Source organism: Microcaecilia unicolor, chromosome 4 (assembly GCF_901765095.1).
Source record: "Microcaecilia unicolor chromosome 4, aMicUni1.1, whole genome shotgun sequence".
Lineage (NCBI taxonomy): Eukaryota > Metazoa > Chordata > Amphibia > Gymnophiona > Siphonopidae > Microcaecilia > Microcaecilia unicolor.
The window spans coordinates 21,768,602-21,786,718 of record NC_044034.1 but is presented as its reverse complement, the minus strand read 5'-3'; the positions used below and the strand labels follow the sequence as shown (position 1 = coordinate 21,786,718).

The 18,117-nt window shown below is 45.6% G+C and overlaps 1 protein-coding gene across 1 annotated transcript in view; it reads right to left on the bottom strand.

Moving 5' to 3' along the window:
* Nucleotides 1-18,117, bottom strand: part of TSNAX (translin associated factor X) — a 75,818-nt gene that overhangs the window by 12,283 nt on the left and 45,418 nt on the right. The window contains 1 exon segment of the mRNA XM_030199756.1: nucleotides 13,826-13,953. Coding sequence (XP_030055616.1) covers nucleotides 13,826-13,953 — 128 coding nt within the window.

Here is an 18,117-nt window from a genome sequence, read left to right as displayed (position 1 = left end):
CAAGCATGGAGGTGGAAATGTTATGTTTTGGGGGTGTTTCTCTGCTAAGGGCACAGGACTACTTCACCGCATCAATGGGAGAATGGATGGGGCCATGTACCGTACAATTCTGAGTGACAACCTCCTTCCCTCCGCCAGGGCCTTAAAAATGGGTCGTGGCTGGGTCTTCCAGCACGACAATGACCCAAAACATACAGCCAAGGCAACAAAGGAGTGGCTCAGGAAGAAGCACATTAGGGTCATGGAGTGGCCTAGCCAGTCACCAGACCTTAATCCCATTGAAAACTTATGGAGGGAGCTGAAGCTGCGAGTTGCCAAGCGACAACCCAGAACTCTTAATGATTTAGAGATGATCTGCAAAGAGGAGTGGACCAAAATTCCTCCTGACATGTGTGCAAACCTCATCATCAACTACAGAAGACGTCTGACCGCTGTGCTTGCCAACAAGGGTTTTGCCACCAAGTATTAGGTCTTGTTTGCCAGAGGGATTAAATACTTATTTCCCTCTGCAGAATGCAAATAAATTCATATACTTTCCACAATGTGATTTTCCGGATTTAATTTGTGATGTGCTATCTCTCACTGTTACCAATAACCTACCCTTCAATTATGGGCTGCTCATGTCTTTGTCAGTGGGCAAACTTACAAAATCAGCAAGGGATCAAATACTTATTTCCCCCACTGTATATCCTACCTAACACATTTCGTTTATCTTCCTTTACCTAATCTTCAAACTTTAATAATTGTATCTGTTATCATGAAATGAAATGATTATGTCATTACCATACTCTGTAAGCCACATTGAGCCTGCAAATAGGTGGGGAAATGTGGGATACAAATGCAATAAATAATAAGTAGGAAGGACATGAGAGACCATGAGGACTGCATGTGGACCATGGAGAGGCAATTATCTAAAAGCAAAGGTATAAATCATCCTAGCAGGGTGGAACTGGGAAACGCCTTATAATTGGGCTTTATATTTCTTGAGTAAAAGTTCTAAATATAAGTCAAGAGAAGGGAGTTCCACAGAGAGACAGCAGCGACCCTAAACAAAAGGAAGATTTTAACTGCTCGAGACTGTACATGAAAATGGGAGGGAACAACTAAGATATTGAGAGGCAGAATGGAAAGGGAAAGGGAAATGGGACTTGATATACTGCCTTTCTGAGGTTTTTGCAACTACATTCAAAGCTGTTTACATATATTCAGGTACTTATTTTGTACCAGGGGCAATGGAGGGTTAAGTGACTTGCCCATGGTCACAAGGAACTGCAGTGGGAATTGAACTCAGTTCCCCAGGCTCAAAGTCCACTGCACTAACCACTAGGCTACTCCTCCACTGGAGCTGATACTGTGATGTCATAATGCCTCATTCCACCAATGCCTGAGCCAACCTCATCAGTGATGTCACAATGGCTTGATTGCCCAATACTTGGCTCACTTCTGATATTGTGATGTCATAAGGGAAAGGGTGAAATGGGACTTGATATACTGCCTTTCTGAGGTTTTTGCAACTACATTCAAAGCGGTTTACATATATTCAGGTACTTATTTTGTACCAGGGGCAGTGGAGGGTTAAGTGACTTGCCCAGAGTCACAAGGAGCTGCAGTGGGAATTGAACTCAGTTCCCCAGGCTCAAAGTCCACTGCACTAACCACTAGGCTACTCCTCCACTCGGACCGCCACCCCCCTTGGTACGCCACTGCCCCAGGATCAAAGTCCACACTAACCACTCCTCCTCCACTAGCAACATTCCATGTAGAATCTCAAATAGGGAAAGGGAAATGGGACTTGATATACTGCCTTTCTGTGGGGGTTTGCATAGTATATACAGGTACTTATTTGTATCTGGGGCAATGGAGAGTTAAGTGACTTGTACAGAGTCACAAGGAGCTGCAGTGGGAATTGAACCCAGTTCCCCAGGATCAAAGTCCACTGCACTAAACACTAGGCTACTCCTCCACTCCAGGCTATATTTGGGGTCAGAAAACCATATAAGAAAGACAAAAGGCCAATATGGATGATTTGGGGGACTAGAGAAAATATCGAAATGTGGTAAGAAACAAGATGAGAAGCGGGGAGATGCTGACCTATTTCTTTGCACCAAAAATGGGCTTTACAGCGGCATTCTGTACTATCTGAGGTCAGCAAGGTTGGCACTGTGGCAAACCCTGCAGGATGGAGTTACAATAAACATGAGACATTAATAAGAAATGAATCGGTAACTGGAGAGACTGGATATCCGAAAGAGAACTAGCAGTATATAGTTGTCGAAGTGTGGAAAACGATTTCTGAACAACCATAGAGAAAGTTTACAAGAGGACCTTACAAGACTGGGAGATTGGGCATCTAAATGGCAGATGACGTTTAATATGAGCAAGTGCAAAATGATAAGTACATAAGTATTGCCATACTGGGAAAGGCCAAAGGTCCATCAAGCCCAGCATCCTGTTTCCAACAGTGGCCAATCCAGGTCACATATACCGTGGCAAGATCCCAAAAAAGTACAAAACATTTAATCCTTCTGTAACACCTAATGTCTATTTTCTTCCTATTTCCACTACTCATGATGTATTGTAAGCCACACTGAGCCTGCAAAGAGGTGGGAAAATGTGGGATACAAATGCAATAAATAAAATACTGCTTATCCCAGAGTGAAGAAAAAGTTTCTCCGATTCGTTTTAATTTTACTACATTGTAGCTTCATCGCATGCCCCCTAGTCCTAGTATTTTTGGAAAGTGTGAACAGACGATTCACATCTACCTGTTCCACTCCATTCATTATTTTATAGACCTCTATCATATCTCCCCTCAGCCGCCTTTTCTCCAAGCTGAAGAGCCCTAGCTGCTTTAGCCTTTCCTCATAGGGAAGTCGTCCCATCCCCTTTATCATTTTCGTCGCCCTTCTCTGCTCCTTTTCTAATTCCACTATATCTTTTTTGAGATACGGCGACCAGAATTGAACACAATATTCGAGGTGCGGTCGCACCATGGAATGATACAAAGGCATTATAACATCCTCATTTTTGTTTTCCATTCCTTTCCTAATAATACCTAACATGCTATTTGCTTTCTTAGCCACAGCAGCACACTGAGCAGAAGGTTTCAACGTATCATCAACAATGACACCTAGATCCCTTCCCTGGGCGGTGACTCCTAACGTGGACCCTTGCATGACATACCTATAATTCGGGTTCCTCTTTCCCACATGCATCACTTTGCACTTGCTCACATTAAACGTCATCTGCCATTTAGATGCCCAGTCTCCCAGTCTCGTAAGGTCCTCTTGTAATTTTTCACAATCCTCCTGCGATTTAATGACTTTGAATAACTTTGTGTCATCAGCAAATTTAATTACCTAGTTACTCCCATCTCTAGGTCATTTATAAATATGTTAAAAAGCAGTGGTCCGAGCACCGACCCCTGAGGAACCCCACTAACTACCCTTCTCCACTGAGAATACTGACCATTTAACCCTACTCTCTGTTTTCTATCTTTTAACTAGTTTTTAATCCACAATAGAACACTGCCTCCTATCCCATTACTCTCCAATTTCCTCTGGAGTCTTTCATGAGGTACTTTGTCAAACACTTTCTGATAATCCAGATACACAATATCAACCAGCTCACCTTTAACCACATGTTTGTTCACCCCTTCAAAGAAACGTAGTAGATTGGTGAGGCAGATTTCCCTTCACTAAATCCATGTTGACTTTGTCTCATTAATCCATGCTTTTGAATATGCTCTGTAATTTTGTTCTTCATAATAGTCTCTACCATTTTGCCCGGCACCAACGTCAGACTCGCCGGTCTATAATTTCCTGGATCTCCTCTGGAACCTTTTTAAAAAATCGGCGTTACATTGGCCACCCTCCAATCTTCCGGTACCACACTCGATTTTAAGGATAAATTACATATTTCTAACAACAGCTCTGCAAGCTCATTTTTCAGTTCTATCAGTACTCTGGGATGAATACCATCCAGTCCAGGAGATTTCCTACTCTTTAGTTTGTAGAACTGCCCCATTACATCCTCCAGGTTTACAGAGAATTCATTAAGTTTCTCCAACTCGTCAGATTCGAATACCATTTCCGACACCGGTATCCCTCCCAAATCTTCCTCGGTGAAGACCGAAGCAAAGAATTAATTTAATCTCTCCACTACAGCTTTGTCTTCCCTGATTGCCCCTTTTATTCCTTGGTCATCTAGCGGTCCTACTGATTCTTTTGCCGGCTTCCTGCTTTTAATATACCTAAAAAATATTTTACTATGTGTTTTTGCCTCCAACGCAATCTTTTTTTCCTCTTAGCCTTCCTTATCAGCGCTTTGCATTTGACTTGACATTCCTTATGCCGTTTCTTATTATTTTCAGTCGGTTCCTTCTTCCATTTTCTGAAGGATTTTCTTTTAGCTCTAATAGCTTCCTTCACCTCACTTTTTAACCACGCCGGCTGTCGTTTGGTCTTCCGTCCTCCTTTTTTAATACGCGGAATATATTTGGCCTGGGCTTCCAGGATGGTGTTTTTGAACAGCATCCACGCCTGTTGTAAATTTTTGACCCTCGCAGTCGCTCCTTTAAGTTTTCTTTTCACCGTTCTTCTCATTTTATCACAGTCTCCTTTTTTAAAGTTAAACGCTAACGTATTTGATTTCCTATATATACTTACTTCAAAGCTAATATCAAATCCGATCATATTATGATCACTGTTATCAAGTGGTCCCAGCATCATTACCTCCCGCACCAGATCATGCGCTCCACTAAGGACTAGGACTAGAATTTTTCCTTCTCTCGTTGGCTCTGTACCAGCTCCTCCGTAAAGCAGTCCTTGATTTCATCAAGGAATTTTACCTCCCTAGCGTACCCCGATGTTACATTTACCCAGTCAATATCGGGGTAATTGAAATCACCCATTATTATTGCGATGCCCAGTTTGTTTGTGTCCCTAATTTCCTTTAACATTTCTGCATCCGTCTGTTCATCCTGGCCAGGCGGACGGTAGTACACTCCTATCACTATCCTTTTCCCCTTTACACATGGAATTTCAATCCACAGTGATTCCAAGACGTGTTTTGTTTCCTCCTGGCCAGGCGGACGGTAGTACACTCCTATCACTATCCTTTTCCCCTTTACACATGGAATTTCAATCCACAGTGATTCCAAGACGTGTTTTGTTTCCTCCTGGCCAGGCGGACGGTAGTACTCTCCTATCACTATCCTTTTCCCCTTTACACATGGAATTTCAATCCACAGTGATTCCAAGACGTGTTTTGTTTCCTCCTGGCCAGGCGGACGGTAGTACTCTCCTATCACTATCCTTTTCCCCTTTACACATGGAATTTCAATCCACAGTGATTCCAAGACATGTTTTGTTTTCTGCAGAATTTTTAATCTATTTGATTCAAGGCTCTCATTAATATACAATGCTACACCTCCACCAATTCGATCCACCCTATCACTACGATATAATTTGTACCCCGGTATGACAGTGTCCCACTGGTTATCCTCCTTCCACCAGGAAGGAAAGAGAAATCCAAATTATAGTTACGTAATGCAAGGTTCCACAATAGGAGTCACCGACCAGGAAAGGGATCTAGGCATTGTCGTTGATATGTTGAAACCATCTGCTCAGTGTGCAGCGGCAGCTAAGAAAGCAAATAGAATGTTAGGAATTATTAGGAAAGGAATGGAAAAACAAAAATAAGGATGTTATAATGCCTTTGTATCGCTCCATGGTGCAACCGCACCTCGAATACTGTGTTCAATTCTGTCACCACATCTCAAAAAAGATATAGTGGAGGGAAAGAGGGAGGGGGGGATAAAGGAGGACTTGGGGATAAAAGCCTAACTATGATGACATAGAGAGAGGAACACATTTGAATGCAGTGCACAATGAGTAAGAATACACGGTTAAGCTTGTTATCATTAATAAGTTAAAAGAATAATATACTTAGAGGGGGAAGGTGGGTGGGGGTTATATTTGTTAAAAAAAAACTGGATGACAGAAGGTAACAATATTTCTATTGTGTGTATTGTTATAACTATCTATCAGTAAATGCACAGCTTTGGATGTATCTGGAATTGTCACCAATAAAAATTATTGAAACATAAAAAGATATAGTGGAATTAGAAAAGGTACAGGGAAGGGTGACGAAAACGATAGAGGGGATGGGACGACTTCCCTATGAGAAAAGGCTAAATTGGCTAGGGCTCTAGCTTGGAGAAAAGACGGCTGAGGGGAGATATGATAGAGTTCTCTAAAATAATGAGTGGAGTGAAATGGGTAGATGTGAATCGCTTGTTTACTCTTTCCAAAAATACTAGGAGTAGGGGGCACGCAATAAAGCTATAAAGTAGTAAATTTAAAACAAATCGGAGATATGTTTTCTTCACTCAACGTGTAATTAAGCTCTGGAATTCGCTGCAAGAGAATGTGGTAAAAGTGGTTAGCTTAGTAGGGTTTAAAAAAAAGGTTTGGATGGCTTCCTAAAGGAAAATCCACTGCTTATTTCTAGAATACTCAGCATAAAAAGTATTGTACTGTTTTGGGCTCTTGCCAGGTACTTGTGACATGGATTGGCCACTTGGAAACAGGTTGCTGGGCTTGATGGACCTTCGGTCTGTTCCAGCATGGCAATACTTATACAGAGAGATGTGGTCAGAAAAAGTGAGGCAGTTGTCAAAGATTACACCAAGGATACAGGTAGTGCTTGAAAGTGAGATGTTTCAGTAACAGCTTCTTTTTAGAGCAAAAACGTTCAGTTAGACTTGCAGTAGCTATTCTTTGGCAGGAATACCAAACCTTCCAAAATCTGGCAAAATTACATGTGTGCTTCCCAAAAGTCACTTAAAACAATATATTTTAAAAAGTCTCATACCACACTCGCTAGTAGAAAACCACAGCAGTGTGTTCTCAATCGGGCTGAAATCTGGGGTGTGCCTCATGTACTGTATACAATAATTAATGCTGCTGTGATTATGAGGATTTTGCTTGGTTATTTCTTTAGCGATGTTAAGCTCCTTTAATTCCTGGACTTTCAGTGCAAAGAACATTCATTGAATCAATTAAGAATTTTGATTGGGCAATCATATATGTAATGATTTTATGTATGTTTTGATATAACCCACCTTGTTGTAAGGCGGGTTATAAATATAGAAAATAAATAAATCTCCTGGAAAAGGCCTTGAGACAAGCCTTCAATCTTGTCTTGTCAGAAAGTATTAAATCACCTCTCCCCCTCCCCCCCTAAGGTTTCCTGCTACAGATTTTCAAGATTCTGAGGCAATTATGGGGCATGTTTACATGAATTAGAATGTCTCTATTAAATAATACTAACTTGTATTTTACTTCATAAAAATACAGCTCTTTTCTGATGTTTCTTGTGTGCCAGGATTATTTATGTGGGTTTTATTTTGGGCGGGGGGTGGGAGTGGAGGTAAGGCTTCTTAGTGATCAGTGCTGGGATTCAAGAAAGAGGGGGGGGGGTAGAAAATGGGGTATAGTAGGGAAGTTAAATTCATTTTGGATTTAGCTAATGCCCCTTTCAAGTTCTCCGGATCTGAGGGGAGGGAAGGAAAGAGGATCTTAGATGGGGGTGGAAGAAGGGTCTCGGGGAAGAGGGAAAGATAGATTATCAAAGCACAGAGGGGGGAAAGAAATAAAAAGAAAGTCATTTGGCTAGAAAGGAGCTGGGGGTGAGACAGCCAGGAAAAAGGGAAGGGTAGAGGAGAGCCTGGGGGTTTGACAGAGCCACAGAGGAGATGGGGTGCTGAAAGCTGGCAATGAGAGCAACTCATTCAGGACTATTCATTCTTCGAGTCTGTGATTCCTGGTGTAAGGGCAATAAAAATTCGCCCTTTCCTCTCTGAACACACCACCCGAACTCTCGTCCACGCTCTCATTACCTCTCGCCTTGACTACTGCAACTTACTCCTCACCGGCCTCCCACTTAGCCATCTATCCCCCCTTCAATCTGTTCAGAACTCTGCTGCACATCTTATATTCCGCCAGAACCGATATACTCATATCACCCCTCTTCTCAGGTCACTTCACTGGCTTCCAATCCGTTACCGCATTCAGTTCAAGCTCCTCCTTCTTACCTACAAATGTACTCAATCTGCTGCCCCTCACTACCTCTCTACCCTCATCTCCCCTTACGTTCCCACCCAAAACCTCCGTTCACAGGACAAATCCCTCCTCTCAGTACCCTTCTCCACCACTGCCAACTCCAGGCTCCGCCCATTCTGCCTCGCCTCACCCTATGCCTGGAACAACCTTCCTGAGCCCCTACGTCAAGCCCCCTCCCTGCCCATCTTCAAGTCTTTGCTTAAAGCCCACCTCTTCAATGCTGCCTTCGGCACCTAACTCTTACCTTCAGGATATCCGGACTGCCCCCATCGTATCATCTACTCACTTGTCCTTTAGATTGTAAGCTCTTTGAGCAGGGCCTGTCCTTTTATGTTAAATTGTACAGCGCTGCGTAACCCTAGCAGTGCTATAGAAATGTTAAGTAGTAGTAGTAGTAGTATTACATATAGCAGTGATGTAACCAGAACTGAGATTGTGATGTCATAATGCCTCATTCCACCAATGCCTAAGAGCCAACCTCATCAGTGATGTCACAATGGCTTGATTGTCCTATATTTGTCTCACTCTTATCTATTAGATTGTAAGCTCTTTGAGCAGGGCCTGTCCTTTTATGTTAAATTGTACAGCGCTGCGTAACCCTAGCAGCGCTTTAGAAATGTTAAGTAGTAGTAGTAGTAAAAGGAAAAAGGCACATCCAGTACTAGCATGTTTATAATTAATGAATAATAATTAAAAGGAAAAGAGCATCCAGTACTACCATGTCTATAATTAATGAATATATCCATATGCAACTGAGCTGATATTCGGCCAGCGGCACTCAGTGTTTTGCTGGTATTATGCCCAGAAATTCAATGCTGGGCCAAGTCGGGCTCCAGCATTGAATTTCCGGGTTTACGAAGCCGGCTAAACCATAGCATGTTAAGGTGCCCTTTTACTAAGGGACGTAGGTGCCTATGCGCATCAAATTGGAGCTACCGCGTGCCCCAGGTGGTAGTTCCATTTTTGATGTGCGCCCGAAACACGCAGTAGAAAATATTTTCTACCGCATGGCGCTTATCCAGTGGTAATCAGCAATTTACACGTGCTGATGCTTACCGCCCGGTTAGCACGTGAGGCTTAGCAATGACTGGTAGTAAGGCCTCAGGAAGAAAATGGACGCACGCTGGTTTTAATTTGGCTAAACGTCCATTTTCGGCCACAGAAAAAAAAAAAGGCCTTTTTCCAGGCGCACTGAAAATGGACCTGCGCACATCCAAAACATGCGCCTACACCACCGCAGGCCACATTTCAGCGTGCCTTAGTAAAAGGACTCCTACATGCCATATTCACCACTTAACTAGCATGAAGATAGAACTGACTTTTACGTGGTCATCTTGGCCGGTTAAGGGGTCCTTTTACTAAGGTGCGCTGAAAAATGGCCTGTGGTAGTGTAGGCGCTGGTTTTGGGCGAGAAAAGATCCATTTTTCAGCGCGCCTGTAAAAAAAAAATGCCTTTTTAACATTTTTGCCAAAAATGGATGTGCGGCAAAAGAAAAATTGACGCGTGTCTATTTTGGGGCTCAGACCTTACCGCCAGCCATTGACTTAGCGGTAAGGTCTCACGCGTTACCCAGGCGACAATGAATCACACGTGTAGAATGATACTTGACGCGCGTCAGAAAACGAAAAATTTTGCGGACGCGTGTCAAAAATGAAATTACCGCAATGGCCACATGGTAACTCCAAATTAGCGTGTGTTGGGCGCGTATAGGCGCCTATGCGGCTTACTAAAATGGCCCCTCAGTGCTCAATATCAGCACTTAACCGTCCAACTGCCAAATTCACCCCTGGAACAGCCAGTTTTGAGTTGGGTACTACCCAGATATTTTCAGCGGCACTAACCAGTTAAGTGGCGCTGAAAACGAGAGGTTAGCCCCGAAGAAGCAATTTAACCGGCCAGGAACCGTTTTACCTCACTTTTAATAGCGACCCCAACATTTTTAAAAATGTGCTTGCTGTTCTGTCTCTTTGGATCACAAAAACAACACTCTGAGAATGTAGAACTTTATGGGATTCCATCCTTTTATCTATACAGATGATGTCACTATTTACATCCCTTTTCGAGGCGACATCCAAGGAATTCTATACAGGATTAAAGAACTGGCCTTGATTTAATGGAATCCTGGGCATCTGAATTCAGGCTAAAATTAAAATCGGGAGAAGTTTTGGAAATAACTAATCTGTTCGGCCATGATCTCTGCAGCGATTTTAGCATTGACTGTACTTCTTTTCCTTTGGAGTCCACTAATTTTATGGGTTGTTGTTGATCAGCACTTAACCTTTGAATCTCAGGTGTCCTCGGAGGTTACTAAGGGCCCTGTTTACTAAGGTGCATTAGTGTTTTTAGCACGCCTACACTTACTGCGAGGGCTAACCATGTAAGCGCTTATAGGGCGCTAGCAAGGTTATCCTCCGAGTTCCATCTTGGCCCCCTCCCTCCCCCCCTCCGAGTTTCAGACCCCCGCGCCTCCCTCCCTCTCTCCCCTCCAAGTGGCAGCCCGACCTGCATTGCCAACCCTCTTCTCCCAGTCCTCCGCCTGCCCTCGCCTTCCTGTGTGCCGGCCTGAATTTAAAAGTTCTTACCTCGGGGTCCGCCGGCAGCAGTAAAAGGCAAGCAGGCACGGCGCTTCAGCCTGCCTGCCCTTCTATCTCAGCTCTGCCTCTGGTCCCGCCCTACTGAAACAGGAAATGAGGGCAGGAACAGAGGCAGAGCTGAGACAGAAGGGAAGGCAGGCTGAAGCGCCGTGCCTGCTCTCCTTTTACTGCTGCCGGCGGACCCCAAGGTAAGAACTTTTAAATTCAGGCCGGCACGCAGGAAGGTGAGGAGCAGGCGGAGGACTGGGAGAAAAGGGTGGGCAATGCAGGTCGTGCTGCCACTCGGAGGGGAGAGAGGGAGGGGAGAAGGGAGGGGGGGCATGAAACTCGGAGGGGAGGGAAGGAGATGGGGGAGGAGAGGGAAGGAGAGGGGGAGGAGAGGGAGGGGGTGATTCTCCCGCGATTGAATCCTCACCTCCAACGTTCTGTGGCTGGCTGGTGCTGGTTTCCCTTCCCTCTCATTGATCTGCCCTCTGATGTCATCACATTCCTAAGTGAGGGTGGACCAATGGGAATTGTGTTATGAACTCAGGCATCCAGACGTAGAACGTTGGAGGTGCAAATTATTATATAGGATTGTAGGCACATACATGGTTAATGCACGTACATGGTTAATGCGCGTTAAAAAAATTAACGAGCCTTTAACGCTGCTTAGTAAACAGGGTCCTAAATCTTTTAAATTAGTTTGGAAGCTTAAGCACATTAGGCCCTTTTTTCCCCCCAATTGATATTTTCAGATTACTCGTCCAATTCTCTTGTTTTGACCCAATTTGATTATTGCAATTCCATCTATGCAGGGTGTAAAGAATGTATCTTAAGGAAACTGCAAATTGCCCAGAATACTGCGGTTAGATCCGTCACGCATGTACCACACTTTCAGAGGGCTACTCCTTTGCATTCGTGTCCCATTAGGGCTGAATTCAAACTCTGAGCTCTCATAGTTCAGATTTTGTATGGTATTGCCCCTGACTATACGTTGCCCCTTGTTACTTTGCCTTCTCGCAATCGGTGCAAGAGACTTACCAGTGTCTTCATTTTCCTACCTGTAAGAAAGTAGTTTATATTCAGCTACCCAGTGGAGTAGCAAGGGGGGGGGGGGAAGGGGCAGTCCGCCCCGGGTGTCAGCTCGGGGGGGGGGGGGGGGGGTTGCTCCCTGCCAGCTCCCCCCCCCCCGGTGCAGCACGATGACACCCCCCCTCCCGACCCAGTGCCTACCCTCCTCAGCTCCCTCCAACCAGCTCCCGCACCCTACCTTTAAAGAAATTTCGGAAGCCGTGGAGAGGTGAGGCGCAGCGCCTCGCGCCTGCATGTAAAAAAAGCGTGGATCGTCATTGGGCCTTCCCTCATGCTGTCTGTCCCGCCCTCCGCTGACGCAACTTCCTATTTCTGCAAGGGCGGGACAGACAGCGTGAGGGAAGGCCCGATGATGATCCACGCTTTTTTTACATGCAGGCGCGAGGCGCTGCACGTCGCCTCTCCACAGCTTCCGAAATTTCTTTAAAGGTAGGGTGCGGGAGCTGGTTGGAGGGAGGAGGGTAGGCACTAGGGAGGGGGGGGGTTGTTGATGTGCCGAGGGGGAGTGTCATCGTGCTGCACCTGGGGGGGGGGGGAGGGGGTGCAACGGCGAACCGCCCCGGGTAGCAGCCCTCCTTGCTACACCACTGCAGCTACTTTTTCATACCAACGTACTAAATGGTGGAATTCCTTGCCGAAAAATATAAGATCCCAACATGATTATTTTTTATTTTCTTAAGTTTTTGAAATCTTTCCTTCTCTAACAATTTCTGTCCGGTGCCTAATCTCCCCCTTCCATTCTCCCCATTATGCTTTTTTTTTTTATTGAATTCTTTATATATTTATGATTCTTTCCTTATTGATGTGTGGGTTTATGTATTTTGTTTCATATTTTGTAATGACTTCTTTTTAGCTTGTTAGCCACACTGAACTCAAAATAGTACGGGAAAATGTGGGGTATAAAATGTCATTCATGCATTCATAAATAAATAAATGGCCCTTTTACTAAGGCGTTTAGGCGCCTACATGCGCCAAATCAGAACAACCACCTGGCCCCAGGCAGTAATTCCATTTTTGACACGCGCCCAAAACATGAGGAAGAAGACATTTTCTATTTTCTACCGTGTGGTGCTTACGCAGCAGTAATCAGCAGTTTCTGCGTGCCTGCTGCTTATCGCCCGGTTAGCGCGCGAGACCTTACCTTTAAGTCAATGGGTGACAGTAAGGTCACGCCGAAAATGGACACGTGCTGGTTCTAATTTTGCTGCACGTCCATTTTAGGCCACAAAAAAAAAAAAAGCCTTTTTTCCAGAAGTGCTGAAAATTTGACTTGCACATGTACAAAACGCGTGCCTAGACCAGCGCAGGCCACTTTTCGGTGCACCTTAGTAAAAGGGCCCCATCCTATATAAAAATTTGCACCTCCGTCTGGATGCCTGGGTTCGTAACACAGTTCCCTTTGGTCCACCCTGGGGATAACGTCACAGGGCAGACCAATGTGAAGTGAGAGGGAAGGGAATCCATCATTTCCTGTTTGCGGAAGGGCAGGACCAGAGGAACAGCTGAAACAGAAGTGAAAGCAATGGCAGTCTGAAGCGGCATCCGTGCATGCTGGACTTCACTGTTGACGGCGGAGCAGGTGGTAAAACATAACAGCTGGCACTGACGAAGGGCTGGGGCACCCGCACACGTCCTGCTTGCACTGGGAGGCCACAGAGAGAGAGGGAAGGAGCCACGGGGTTGTGGAACTCATACGGCACGGGATGAGGGGGGGGAGGGGGTTCTGAGACGTGAGAGGGGGGAGGGGGCATGGAACTCAGAGTGGAGGGGGCCTGGAACTCAGAGGACAGAGGTAGGGAGGAAGCCCTGGAACCTTGCTAGCGCCCGTTTCCTTTCTGTTGGAAACGGGCCTCTTTTACTAGTTATAGATAAAAACCCTCTGAAAGAGAACCTAGATGCTGAAAGATAGGAGTTTTCTACATAATGCAGTTCAGGAGAAAAATAAAATGCATTCTAGTTGAGGAACCTTAAACAGCAATGACTATACTTGCAACAGTGCTTGGAACTAAGAGGAGCAAAAATATTCTTACTGCCTTTAACTCGTTCTGGTCATCCTCCGAGGTAAAAGCCAGCTGCTTGTTGATTTCTTCAATATTCATAAGTGTGTGTGTTTTGATGAAATGCTGGAAAGCGACAGCCTCCACATATTCTTGAAGTCCTGTGTACACACACAGTAAGGAAAATAAGACTAGATATTGCAGAAATACATTAGAATTATTCCAGAAATGTTAAGACAGCAGAACACACTATCTTTGCATGAACTGCATATTTTTATACCATAAGTATCTGGTTTTGCAACCCCGTTAGTTGAATCTCATCAGATCACACCTCTAAAGCCAGGAGAGATGCAGCATAAGAGACATGATACCAGAAATGAGTTTAGGAAGAACCACCAGGCCTAAAGGAAGCACATTCAGAAACACCATGTTATGAGTGAATACGTCAGAGCTGGGTCACACACTGCCACATGGCACCAAAGCACAGAATTTGTCATCACGTCACTGAACCATCACACCAATGTTTTCACAGGATGCAACATTACTGTGGATTTCCCTGATCCAGTGCCACTAAGCATACCTCAAGGACACATGAAAGCACGTTAACAGAAGGAGCAGAAATTCCCACAGGTTACAGGCCACCCCAGTGATCTCTGACATGAATGGCATATGCCCATACTGGGCTATAATCTGTTTAGGACAGATACAGGTTGTCAAAAAAGGGGACGAGCTCTTTATGTCACTGCAGGGAATACAGGGCAAATCACTGGGGGAGGGGGGAGGGAGAATGAAGGGTAATATCAAGGATCTGGAGAGCGGAGGAAGGATCCACTCCTACACACCGCCTTCTCTCACTCACACCCCACAACCTACTCCCTCGCCGATCTCACTTCTGGAGTCTACAGACTTCTGGCTCGGACAGAAGGACTGTTTATATTGCTCTATGCATGTTAGCATCCCTTTGACTTTGGTCAATGCCCTACCACGTTGTTCCACTGCCTTGAAATCAGTTACAATTGCTCTGAGGACTCTCTCCTGGTCTGCAACATCAGCCTCTTCCCTCTTATGACATATACAGCTATTTTCGATTTCTATACCCAAATATATCACCCTCCACTTCTTTAAATAAAGCTTAACTACTAGAGCATTCGAGTTGCCTTCCAGTCTTTGTAGATGACTCCTCTTGTCTGCTCGCTCAGGGTGATCACTCTCTTCCAGATTGTTGGGTCATCTGCAAAAGGCAAACTTCTCCTTTAAACCTGAATTCCCTTCAAAAGCAATAGTATTTATTTTGATCATAGCAGAAGGGGTAAAAGATCATGGATTTGATATGCCATCTTTCAGTGGTACAACCATAGCAGTCTACATATATTAAACTAGTAAAAAAGCCCCGTTTCTGATGCAAATGAAACGGGGGCTAGCAAGGTTTTCTTCAGAGTGTGCATGTGGGAGTGTGTGTCCCTGCCCTCTCTCCCTCCCCCTCCCCCCTTGGAGTCCAGTCCTTCAGTGTTAAGTTTCCTGCTGTTCTGTGTTACAGAGAGAGTGAGGGCATCTCTCTCCCCTCCCCCTCTGAGTCCTTCACTGTTACAGAGAGAGGGATTTCGTGCTGTGCTGTTTTCCTTCACTCATGGGGAAACCGGATATCTCTGGCGCTTCACACTTCCGGCTGGAGGCTTCAGAACGTTGGTCTTGCCTTTTATATATATAGATAGTAAAAAAGCCCCGTTTCTGATGCAAATGAAACGGGGGCTAGCAAGGCTTTCTTCAGAGTGTGCATGTGGGAGTGTGTGTGTCCCTGCCCTCTGCCCTCTCTCCCTCCCCCTCCCCCCTTGGAGTCCAGTCCTTCAGTGTTAAGTTTCCTGCTGTTCTGTGTTACAGAGAGAGTGAGGGCATCTCTCTCCCCTCCCCCTCTGCGTCCTTCACTGTTACAGAGAGAGGGATTTCGTGCTGTGCTGTTTTCCTTCACTCATGGGGAAACCGGATATCTCTGGCGCTTCACACTTCCGGCTGGAGGCTTCAGAACGTTGGTCTTGCCTTTTATATATATAGATAGTAAAAAAGCCCCGTTTCTGATGCAAATGAAACGGGGGCTAGCAAGGTTTTCTTCAGAGTGTGCATGTGGGAGTGTGTGTGTCCCTGCCCTCTGCCCTCTCTCCCTCCCCCTCCCCCCTTGGAGTCCAGTCCTTCAGTGTTAAGTTTCCTGCTGTTCTGTGTTACAGAGAGAGTGAGGGCATCTCTCTCCCCTCCCCCTCTGAGTCCTTCACTGTTACAGAGAGAGGGATTTCGTGCTGTGCTGTTTTCCTTCACTCATGGGGAAACCGGATATCTCTGGCGCTTCACACTTCCGGCTGGAGGCTTCAGAACGTTGGTCTTGCCTTTTATATATATAGATAGTAAAAAAGCCCCATTTCTGATGCAAATGAAACGGGGGCTAGCAAGGTTTTCTTCAGAGTGTGCATGTGGGAGTGTGTGTGTCCCTGCCCTCTGCCCTCTCTCCCTCCCCCTCCCCCCTTGGAGTCCAGTCCTTCAGTGTTAAGTTTCCTGCTGTTCTGTGTTACAGAGAGAGTGAGGGCATCTCTCTCCCCTCCCCCTCTGAGTCCTTCACTGTTACAGAGAGAGGGATTTCGTGCTGTGCTGTTTTCCTTCACTCATGGGGAAACCGGATATCTCTGGCGCTTCACACTTCCGGCTGGAGGCTTCAGAACGTTGGTCTTGCCTTTTATATATATAGATTGTTACGTTCTCAAAAGCTGGAAACTGGTTTGTGAGCCCTTGGGCCACTGCCGAGGAGCGGCAGTGGCAGGCAAAACCACCCCCACACTGGAGACAAGGCAGAGCTTAATGAACACTTATGCTTCACCTGCACCTGGCCACTTTTCACCAAGGGTTGAGCCCTTGGCTTCAGGTGGCCGGCAGGACTTGTAGGACAGGGCAGGACTGGATAAAAGCAAGGCAAAACAGGGACTGAGGGTCAGAGGGGAAAGGGAGGAACTTGGGCAGCAAGGCAGGAGACTGGGCAAGGAAGGGAAAGCTAAAGGGCAGAACAGAAAGCTGCAGAACAGCCACTAAACAGGGAACAAACACTGACTAACAAGACACAGAACTAAGAGCTGCAAGCAGCCCCAAAGCCAGAACACAGACAAACAGAAACTAAACACAGAATATAACAAGAAACCAGGCAAGGAAAGCAAGTAAAACCTAAACTAAACTAAATACAGACTAACTAGAAACAGGCAAGAATCTCAGGCAAACAACCAGACTAGCAGAAGTGCAACAAGCACCAACATACCAGGGCCTTAGAAGCAATGCAAAGGCAAAGCAGCCAGGTTTCAGAATGGCTAATAAGCCCAGCAGCATCTGCAACCATCACCAGGAAACTACGGGTGCTGTGTAGGTTCAATCCGAGCAAGTCTGGCAGCCTGGAAGATCCGGACCGGGCTGAAATCTGGAACGGGTGACAGTCCACAGCAGCCACCAGTTCTGGCCACCAGAGGGCGAGGTGAGCACAGATGTAACATAAATGTACTTTCTCTTTCCCTAAAAGGCTCACAATCTAAGTTTTGTACCTGGGGAATTGGAGGGTTAAGTGACTTGCTGAGGCTCAAAAGGAGCCACAGTAGGAAATGAACCCAGTTCCCCAGGGTTTCAGTCCACTGCACTAACATTAAGCTACTCCTCTGAAGAAGCAGCTGTTCATTCTGTTTGTTTTAAAGTTCAGGAATAATATCCTTCCAGTACAAATATTCCATTATTTCTTATCCATTTCTTGTTTTTCTCCTTTCCGCTGAATGCTTAAGAACATACCGCGAGAAATCTTATAATTTAGAAACTGAAGATTCAGTATCACAGCAATCTGTTAGTCGTGATGCGTTCAACAGTGTACTCATAATACCTTAACTTTCTCAGATACTGTTTTTTCTACACCAGTCTACATATCCTGAAGCCAGGGCCGCCGAGAGACTAAGACAGGCCCGGGGGTGGGATGGTGGCATAGAGGGGCATAATTAAACGGCGCCGGCCATCTATATGGCCAGCGCCGCAAAAGGCGGTCCCGAACCGTATTATCGAAAAAGATGGCCGGCCATCTTTCTTTTCGATAATACAGTTGGGGCCGGCCAAATGTCAGAGATGGCCGGGTTTCAGATGGCCGGCATCGCTTTTTGCCGATAATGGAAACCGAGGCCGGCGATCTCAAACCCGGCCAAATCCAAGGCATTTGGTCATGGGAGGAGCCAGCATTTGTAGTACACTGGTCCCCCTGACATGCAAGGACACCAACCGGGCACCCTAGGGGGCACTTCTAAAAATTAAAAAAAAAATAGCTC